At 42.9% G+C, this 10,269-nt stretch overlaps 1 protein-coding gene across 1 annotated transcript; it reads right to left on the reverse strand.

The window, feature by feature from the left end:
- Positions 1–6,905: 6,905 nt before the first annotated feature.
- On the reverse strand, positions 6,906–9,253 carry LOC148089268 (keratin, type I cytoskeletal 13-like). The gene is made up of 8 exons (XM_087805018.1): positions 8,742–9,253; positions 8,534–8,616; positions 8,312–8,468; positions 8,084–8,245; positions 7,890–8,015; positions 7,285–7,505; positions 7,183–7,196; positions 6,906–7,106 (listed from the first exon to the last, which is right to left on the reverse strand). Exons 1-8 carry the CDS (start codon positions 9,192–9,194, stop codon positions 7,063–7,065), a joined length of 1,260 nt encoding a protein of 419 aa, XP_087661144.1. The 5' UTR covers positions 9,195–9,253; the 3' UTR covers positions 6,906–7,062.
- Between the last annotated feature and the right edge of the window lie 1,016 nt (positions 9,254–10,269).

The raw sequence follows: 10,269 nt of genomic DNA on the forward strand, positions 1-10,269 counted from the left end.
TTGTTTGTAAAGTTAATAAAAATCATCTTTGTGTGTCTCTGATGATAATTCCAATACAAGATAAATACCTAGCAATGTGTGTTAAATTATGTCAAGTTAACTGGTTTTTAAATTATTGTAAAGTACAGCTTGTACTATTTTCTAGAAATAGGCAAGGTTGCACAATATTTAAGGACTTGTTTCATGAGATTTTACTTTCATTTTTACTAAATTATAATCTAGTCATGTGCTGGAAAGTCATCTGTTGTCAGTAACCGGGTATCATGTGACCTTTATTTCTGAGGTCAATACACAGGAGCACCAGCGCCAACCTCCAACCCCAAGCTGCAACCACATGGGCAACACATCAAAAGATGGTTGGGGCAATGAACTGAGTGGTTAGCCCAAGGTCCACTGCAGAAAGCACAAGCGGAAGGAACCACAGGAAGCGCTGGTCATCAGAAAACTATGCCGTGCAGTTGCCATATTTGCCTCATGCTACCTGGCTTTGCAAACTACCTGTCTGTGCCACACACTACTTGTCTGTGCCTTACGCTACCTGCCTGTGCCTCACGCCACCTGTCCGTGCCTCACACTACCTGTCTTTGCAAACTACCTGTCTGTGCCTCACGCCACCTGTCCGTGCCTCACACTACCTGTCTTTGCAAACTAGCTGTCTGTGCCACACACTACTTGTCTGTAGTGCCTTATGCTACCTGTCTGTGCCTCACGCTACCTGTCTGTGCCTCACGCTACCTGTCCGTGCCTCACACTACTTGTCTTTGCAAACTAATTGTCTGTGCCACACACTACCTTTCTGTGCCTCACACTACCTGTCTTTGCAAACTAATTGTCTGTGCCACACACTACCTGTCCGTGCCTCACAATACTTGACTTTGCAAACTAATTGTCTGTGCCACACACTACCTTTCTGTGCCTCACACTACCTGTCTTTGCAAACTAATTGTCTGTGCCACACACTACCTCTCTGTGCCTCACGCTACCTGTCTTTGCAAACTACCTGTCTGTGCCACACACTACTTGTGTGTGCCTTACGCTACCTGTCTGTGCAAACTGTCTTGTGCCACACACTATCTTTCTGTGCCACACGCTACCTGTCTTTGCAAACTACCTGTCTGTGCCACACACTACTTGTGTGTGCCTTACGCTACCTGTCTGTGCCTCACACTACCTGTCTTTGCAAACTGTCAGTGCCACACACTACCTTTCTGTGCCTCACGCAACCTGTCTTTGCAAACTACCTGTCTGTGCCGCACGCTACCTCTTGATGCCTCACGCTACCTGTCTGTGACTCATGACACCTGTCGGTGCCTCATGCTACATCTCCGTGCCTCACTCTAACCATCTTTGCAAACTACCTGTCTGTGCCACACACTACCTGTCTGTACCTTACGCTATGTGTCTGTGCCTCATGCAACCTGGCTGTGCCGCACGCTCCTTAAACCATCCTTAAACCAAAATACTCTGCCCTGCGCCGTCATCTCATCGGGAATGTACTCAGCTAGATTCCGCATCTCTTTTTTAATACCTTCAGGGTAACAATACTTGTCAGAGGAACTCTCATCATAATAAACAGATGCAATGCAAATGCAAATATAGTTTCTAAACGAGTTTGTGCATAATTCAGTTCCGTAATAGAAACCAGCTGCACTGCCTTCCCGAGCCTGTTCTTAAAGTCGAAGGATTTATATCCAGTTTCACTTTTCAAAGAACATGTTGGCCCTTTTCTTCATCTAGTCTTGGAGCCGACACAACTGAGCATTGGCATTGGATACAAAACGCTACTGTATTGTGCTCTTTATTTGGTGTTATATAAGCACATGGGCACAAACCTTTTTGGAAAATCACAGTCATCTTTGTGTTTACAGTCAGGAGCAGGAAAATGTGCTTCACGCTGCCTCTGAGTGGTTGTGATCGTTTTCCTCCCTTTTGGCTTGAACAAGCAAATGTTCTCAACATCTGGACCCCGACCGTCAGGCAGACCAAACCCATGAGAGGCTGCATCATTGTTCTTATGATCTTGAAGGCGGCAGAAGTATTGTTTGTTCAGCAGATGCTCTGCCCGAGGCTGCCTGACCTGGTCTGCAAGTTCTCTCTGTTATTGTGAGAGGGTGGGGTTCCTAATCCTGTTGAACCAGTTCAGTCCGTGACCAGAGTGGACTCAACAGCGGGGGGCCCCTGCTGAACTGTGAAGACGAACTTTTTTATAACTCTTATCTTGAGCAGTACATTTCTGAACGACCTCCCACAAATATTTTTCTCCACAAAAGACAAGACTGGATTCCATATCTTAAAAGATTGGTCTGTGTTTCCTTCAAATCAAATGTGTTTTACACTCCTCAGTAAAGTTCAATGCCGTCCTTCGACCAAGCCCTTTAGCAAAGAGGTTCGGCATTCCTCTCAGTGTGTGTCAAACATAACACTGCTCCAACATAGAGGCTGAATGTTCCCCAGAGAATGCCCCCTCTCTTCAGGCGGTTTTTGACCTCCAAGACATCAACATTCCTGCTGATATCAGCGCTGGACTAATCTGTTGCCAGCAGAGCTTTTAATTATCTGGCATTCTCCTGGTTATTTCAATAATTTATTTTGTCAACTGTTTGATTCAACTTAATATAATAGAATAATCTACTAACAATAGAAGCACTGGGACAACACATACCACCCCCAAGAATCTCATATTACTTGAAAAAACACAGCATGACTCAACTAAACCAACATTAATATTTCAGAAATTGTGTTGCCTCATGGAAAAAAAGACTAATAATCTTCAACGTTGAAAGCACAGTAATTTTAGTGACTTGATCACTAAACAGGGTGGTCACACAGAGACTTGTGTTCAATACAGTCAAGCTTTCTGTTGGTTTTTGTTTGTTTGTTCTGGGTGGAGCAGCATTAGTTAGAAGCCTTACAAATAACTGTCATTCAAAAGCTTCCTGAATCCAGATGGTGTTACGGAACAGAACCAAATGATTTCAATTTTTAGTTTGCTAATTCCTTATCAAGTACGCAGGTGAAAGATTTGACTAAAATGTTGCCACTTTAGTCACGACAGAAGGAAAGACATGTCTCTAGTTCATCACTGCAGAAAACTGACCAGAAACTGTTTCCTTCAAGTGAGAAAAATCTCTAATCTCTAAAAATGGTGTCACAGCACGATCTGGATCTTATAATCCATGCGTTTGTGTCTTCCCGTCTGGACTATTGCAACAGTTTGTTTTCATGTCTTAACAAGAAGGAGCTGTCTCGCCTGCAGTTAATACAAAACTCTGCAGCAAGAATTCTTACCCGCTCTAGTAGAAGAACTCACATTTCTCCGATCCTTAACTCTCTTTACTGGCTGCCAGTGTCTTTTAAGTTTATTTTAAAATTCTGGTTCTTACTTTCAGAGCTATTCATGGTCAGGCTCCTCCTTACATCAGTGATCTGATCCACCTTTACACCCCAGCTCGGGCTCTGAGGTCTGTGGATCAGAATCTACTTATGGTTCCTAGAACATGGTTCAGGACCGGAGGAGAGAAATCCTTCCAGGCTGTTGCTCCTAAGCTTTGGAACGATCTTCCTCTCCCTCTGTGTTTGATGATCTACTGACTCCTTCATGAAACATCTTAAGACATTTTTATTCGTGCAGGCTTTTCCTTGATTCTCTGAGACTCTTGTGTTTGTTTTGGTGTTATCTTGACCTTTTAAGCATATATTTTATTGGGTATTGTAAGAAGCCTCACGAGTGAATGGTGACTCCTTCAGAGCCTTGATAAACTTTCTGATATTTGAGGATTTTTTTTGTTGCTAAGAATTCTATTTGTTTGTTTGTTTTTTTTGGGGGGGGGGGGGGGGGTAGAACTGTCTATATCTATATCTATGTTTATATCTATATCTAACTCGAACTGGAAAAGTAGTCACGACACAAGTTTGGCTCTAACTGGATTATTTTTGTGAACGCCACTTGACTGTTTCCGCAGTTTCCAACAAGCTAATATTGCAAATGTCAACAACAGGGTGAAAAACTAGTTGGTGTATTTTGACACCAAACATGGAGGTCAGTGTTCTGAATGTGGCCTAGTCTAGGAAAGAAAATAGTGGCAGTTTCATTTTTCATTTTTAAAACATGACCATGTATAGACTTTTAGATCCTTAGCTCCTCATTTACACTGTTTTCCATTCATTTTTAAACATGGACCGAGACCAACGTTTAGTCCATCACAGCGATGCACCATGAAGGCCGGTCAAAGATAGATTCAGGGAATGTGACGATCTCTCGAGGAAGACTTCTCACTCCCTTGTTAAGATCACGTCATGGAAAATGAACAAGTCATCGAGCAGATACACACTCAGCTTTGACAGGACTGTGTCAGAAGCCGAACGGGGACAGGCAAGTCAATGTATTTGCTTTGAATATGGTAAAGTACGGTGCGTTCGGACCAAACCTGATGTGTTCAAAGCGACTGGTTTGCATGTACAGTCAATGTAGACGTGTGACAAACTCGCCTTTCAATATGGGATGATGGGATTTGTAAAATTAAGTTGAAAAATGGATCTTCGGCCTGTTAACTTATCATCTATGAAGGTTTCTATTCGACCAGGAGATGGTGTTGTCCAAATATTTAGTTTTTCTTCTACATCCAAATAATTCAAAAGGGATACAAAGCTGCCTCTTTCGATGCCATTTTGACATCCATCTAACTTTTGATCCTAACCACCTCTACTTTCATTGGATGACACCCAAAAAACGTACGGGGCATGTCGCGCAACCTGTTTCGCGTTTGGTGTAAACGCACCTCGACTCCGTAGGTTGACTATAAGACATACATTATGAACTAGAAAAATAAATAGCAGATGTCAATCACAGGGCCATCAGACACAGGTTTAACAAGTGCTTTTAAATGTCATCTCTCCACTTGTACGAGGATTAAGTTTTCAGAAAGAGCTCTCACGGCTTTAACTAACAACATGATTGACAGTGATGAATTTAGACACCATGAGTGTGCACATGCCATAAAAATGTCATGTTTTGATTTAGTCTCATTACTGCTTTGTGAAAGGCTGCAAGTTGCTTTTAATTTGAGTTCTAGCCTCAGGCGTCTCTTCAAGTGGCTCGTTTCCAGAACCAGGAAACTTAACAAAAAAAGCAGAACTGTTGCCAGTTCTGTGGCGTTGTAGCCTCAGCTGCCAACTGTCTTTTTATTTATAGCCTCACAACATTTTAAATTAGAGTTTGCTTGTTTATATTTTATGATCATAGTTTATAAAAAAGAAAAGCTGCAGATGTGTAAACCTTCCAATGTGCCTCATACAACAAAAAATAAATGATAATCACACTTTCTTTGAAGAGCAAATTTAATATAATGTAGATTAAATTATTTTAAAATAATCTAAAAAAAAATGTGTCCACAATTGTTTCGTCTTTTCTTTTTACCTGAAGAAAACAACCTGCTAAAGGTACTAGGGACGGAAGTCACTCGACTGCAATCAGAAACAATCAAATGTTAATGTTTTTTGATTCCATTAGCAAAAATTAGGAAATCTAATTAAAAAAAGTAGATTAGATAGACTTTATTAATTCCTCTGGAGATCTCCTTTGGGAAATATGTACATAAAATAAATAAATACACATGCAGAAAACATTGATTCATGCAGAAACGAACAGATGTATAATGGTTTACATTCCTTGAAATATATGTATGTATAAAAACATGAAATGGTTTATGTGTAAGTAAAATAATGATATAATATAACCCAAAAATTCAATAATAATAATAATTATGATGAGGATTATAAACACCAAAGGAAAGTCTTCAGTAAAATGTCAATTAAAATAGTCACTAGTATAATAGAATAGAATAGTCGTGAAATAAAAATAAAAAGTTGGATTGTTTAAATAAAGCAACAGAAAGTTGTAACTTTAAAAAACAAAACAATTCTTCTCAGTCTCAAGGAACCATTTGGCCCCTTGCCCAACAACCCGTGTAAAGAAACACAAGATGGAGGATTAAGAAATGTAAAAAGATGCAGAACAATAATGTGAACAGTCTTGCAAAGAACATAGATAATTGTTGATTTTTGAGTGATGATATTTAAAGAAATAAAAAGCCTCATCAGTCGTATCCACACCAGTTGCGTCCCAGTGTTTCCTGGATCAGTCAGTTATTGAAAGAGCTTCCCAGAGTGCTAACATTTGAGAGGAGGTGAGGTAGTGGTGGGATCTCGGCCTTTGTTAGGTTGTTTGGTTGATCCGCAGGGAAGCTTAGGAACCAGTTCTCCAAAGCTATCATTATAGGAGGGTGAGGTGCACCGAATGAGACCAAATATGGAGCAGTTAAGCATTTTCACGACGCTACTATTTCAGTAAAAACTCCCTTCATTCTTTACTCACACACCCACACACGGAGTGAGGCCACTCTTGTTGTTTACCATCACTCAAGAGGCATAATGTGTTTCAAACGTGCAGCAGTGATACAGAACAACGTTCTCTTTGTTCCCATGTTGCGTCGTGTTGGTCCGTGTGTTCTGGTTTCTTCTTCTAGTGAAGGCAGCTGTGAAAAAAACTCTCCAGAGCAAGGATTAGTCAACCTTATGGGTGTGCCTGATGTCTGGCCAAACTTTTGGTCATTACATTTCTTAAAGGTGTTATCGCTATGAAGTGACATGTCCTGTGTGCCCCCACCCCCCCACCCCCAAACCTTCCTTTTCCTCTTAACCCTTCAATCTTTCCACACTGGACTTGCACACCATTGTTCAACCTTTTCCTGGAGAAAAAAAAAACACGCCCTTATGTAAGACATGTTTCCCAACCCCCCGTATCCCACCTCCAGGAATGTTAGCGATTGCCTTGGAAACTGCATAAACACAGTGACCTCATGGAAACGGAATCACTTTTATTCTTAAGAGAGTCACAAAAACACAACTTTAAGTTTCACCAGCAGTTTTTATTTTTCAGACAGTGTCCGCACACACACAGGCATCATGTCAAACTTTAGATTTGTTTCTTTTGTGTTTCACTGTAACAGCCTTTCTTTTAGTGTCTGAGGGTGTGAGAACAGCTTGTCCTGCCAGTAGCACCTCTTAGCTGGATGAGCGCACAGTGGTGACGGTGGTCTTAGAGCCTCCTGTTGGCGTGAAGGGAGAAGCGTTCATGTCCTGCACTGTGGTGATAACTAGAGCACGTGGAGGAGCATCACATACCTGAGGGGTAGGGTCTAAAGGCGAGGTCAGAAAGGAGAAGGGAAACAAAAGTGAATACAAGGCATGACTCGGTTTGAAAGAAGCATTTGAACGTGGGTATACCTGGACTCCTCTGTTTCCAGCAGACTCCTGTAGGTGGCGATCTCCTGTTCCAGTCTGGTCTTGATGTCCAGCAGCATCCTGTAGTCCTGGCCTTGCTGATCAATGCTAGCGCGCACGTTGGCCAGTTCTTGTTCCAGCATGTTGATTGTGTTCTGGTAGCCGGCGAGCATGGCACTGTAGCGGCCCTCTGTTTCTGCCAGTGTGTTCTCGAGTGCACCTTTCTGTTGGTGGACACCAAAGAAACAGGGGATTAACCTCCCGAGAACTTTCAGCATCAAAACATTTACTTGTTAACCTTTCACCTCTGGCAGGAACAAAATACTTCTATAGCAGCTTCAGCTACAGTCCATCCAAGCAACAGTTGGTGCATCTGTTTTCTTGATCTTTCTGCTGACTGATCGTGTGCAGCTGGGCAACATTGTTTCCGCAGTTCCAGCTCAACATTCCATCTTGCTCCTTTAAGTCTCCCATGATTTAAACAGATGACTGTGAAATCCTCCCGTCCTCTCTTATCTGTACCTCCCCCACACTATGCCTTCGCAGCTCTCTATTTGTCCTGATAAGAGTTTGAGGTTTGTGCTCGTATAAGGACAGTTTCATCTCACCATGCTCAGCTGGGACTGCAGCTCGATTTCCAGGCCTTGCAGTGTGCGCCGCAGGTCATTGATCTCTGTCTTGGACGTCTGGATGGTCTCTGTGCTGATGGCGACTTCCTTGTTCAGTGAAGACGACTGCACAGGAATCATAAACGCCATTAGAATATTGAATTTTGAATTTAGGAGATGATGATTTTTTTTACCTTGTCGTTAAACCAGGCCTCCTGGTCACGGCGGTGTTTGTCTGTAATGGACTCGTACTGAGAACGGATGTCCTCAAGAACTCTGTTAAGGTCTGTTTGGGGAGCGGCGTCAACCTCAACGTTGACCTGGCCGGTGAGCTGTGAGCGCATCGCTGCCAGTTCCTGCACGATAATTACACAATCACAGTTAATAACATATACAGTTCATCTGAGAGTGATGCTCCTCACCTCTGCGTGGTTCTTCTTCAGGTACGCCAGCTCATCTTGCAGGCCTTCAATCTGCATCTCCAGGTCGGCTTTAGTGAGAGTGGTCTGGTCCAGGAGGCGGCGCAGGTTGGCGATGTCGGCCTCGACAGACTGTCGCATCATAAGCTCATGATCGAATCTGATGGATGAAAAGTAGCAACATTGTCAGTGACGTTCTTCGCAAAGGTGAGAAGTTGAGCCTACTTGGTCTTGAAGTCGTCAGCTGCCAGCTTGGAGTTATCAATCTGGAGCAGGATGTTTGCGTTGTTGATGGTGGCCTGGTTGATCTGAGGTTACAGATTTCAAGAGTTTATTAAACTGCACCAGGGTTGGTCAATTATTACATCTCAGTTCAAGCTGCTAACCTTCTGTGATAATAATTAACAGCAAGTAGAAAATTTAGTTAACATACCTTGTCCTTCAGGTCGTTGATAATGGCCCAGTAGTTGCTGTAGTCCCTGTCTGCTGCCGGGCCCTTCTGCTCATAGAACTCTCTGATCTGAATCTCCAGCTTGCTATTGGCCGCTTCCAGACTGCGCACCTTCTCCAGGTAGGATCCAAGACGGCTGTTCAGGTTCTGCATGGTTGCCTTCTCGTTCTGGCTGATGTTTTGTTTGTCAACAGCACCAGACAGGTCGAACCCGCCGCTGCCGAATCCACCACCATAGCTTAGGCTACTACCGCTTCCCATGCCAGAACCACCACCATATCCAGAGGACACGGTGCGGTAAGAAGCAGAGGATATACGAGGGGCCCCCCTCAGGCCATATCCAGACACGCTGTGGGCCTTGGGAGCCGAGCTTGATGTGAAGCTTCTGGTGGACCGGGTGATCATGGCTGGGCCCTGGTTGCTGTAGTAAGACATGGCTGCGGATCCAGAGAGCAGAGAAGGCAGGAGGATCGTTTTTCTGAACAGGAGTGGAGTTTGGTAGTAGGAGGCAGGATCCTGATATAGTGCCGGTCCTGGGGCGGACCTGGACGGGAGGAGGGATGTGGAGAGGGAAGAGGGGGAGGGAGTCCTCCTCAGTGTGCTGTGGGGCTTGGTCAAATAGTCATGCACTCTCTCAGGCAGGCTTCAATTTGCTTTCTTTCCAGTGAGTCATTTTGTCACTGCTTGTGTCACTCGTGTTGGTTCTCAACTGTGTTTAGCTCGGCCGATGGGTTCTCTTGCTTTAAAGCTTCTCTTAGTTTAGCATCGCGCCATGAGTCAATATTTGCATCAACAGAGCTCAAATATCACTTCCAAAGTTTACGTAACACAAGACTTACTGAAGTGTTCTGTGAACAAAAACACGCCTTAAATATAGTAATCATATTTTAATCCGGCTCAGTCAGACGGCATTATATGGTAATTAAATGGATCCTTTAATGATTGACACATGAGGACTTTGTAGCCTTAAACAACAAACTTCATTGTGTTAGACACAATCAATGACGTCTGAGGATTTTGTGAGCACCCCATTGTTCACCATATCAAACGAAACATCCCCTCAACTTCTGTATCCTGTGTGTGTATGTGTGTGTGTAATACCGTCTGCAGAAGAGATTTAACACTGTGAATATATGTATTCGTTTAAGAGGTGTGTGCAAAATTTAGTGTGTGCAAAACCTCGTGTTTGTGCAACTTCATTTGTGTGTATATTCTTTGTATCTCTCTGCTGGACTCAGAGTCCAGCATCTGGTGTCAACTGGAGGACATATTGGGGGAGTCACTATCAAATTAACTGGGTTTGTCCATGACTTCACTTCTGAGGAATGTGGTCTGCCATTACAAATTCTCTTATTTTCCAAAAAAAAAAAAAAACCTTTCAACATCTGAATATCTCAGAATAATATTTTAGAAGGAGAAAAAGACAGTGATAAACGTTAAAAACTAAAGTATATTCTACAAAGCTGGTGCCTTTAGTGTCTTAAAAAAAAGTATTTAAAAGGGTAAACAT

Source organism: Callionymus lyra, chromosome 1 (genome assembly GCF_982586985.1).
Source record: "Callionymus lyra chromosome 1, fCalLyr1.hap1.1, whole genome shotgun sequence".
NCBI classification, from domain to species: domain Eukaryota; kingdom Metazoa; phylum Chordata; class Actinopteri; order Syngnathiformes; family Callionymidae; genus Callionymus; species Callionymus lyra.

Bases quoted from the DNA above. Each gene is read 5' to 3' on its own strand.
- LOC148089268 (XM_087805018.1), bottom strand. From the start codon at position 9,194: ATGTCTTACTACAGCAACCAGGGCCCAGCCATGATCACCCGGTCCACC. The intron at 8,246-8,311 runs GTGAGGAGCATC...ATTATCGTGCAG, and splicing joins TGAAGAAGAACCACGCAGAG to GAACTGGCAGCGATGCGCTC. The intron at 7,506-7,889 runs GTGAGATGAAAC...GTCCACCAACAG, and splicing joins TGCAGTCCCAGCTGAGCATG to AAAGGTGCACTCGAGAACAC.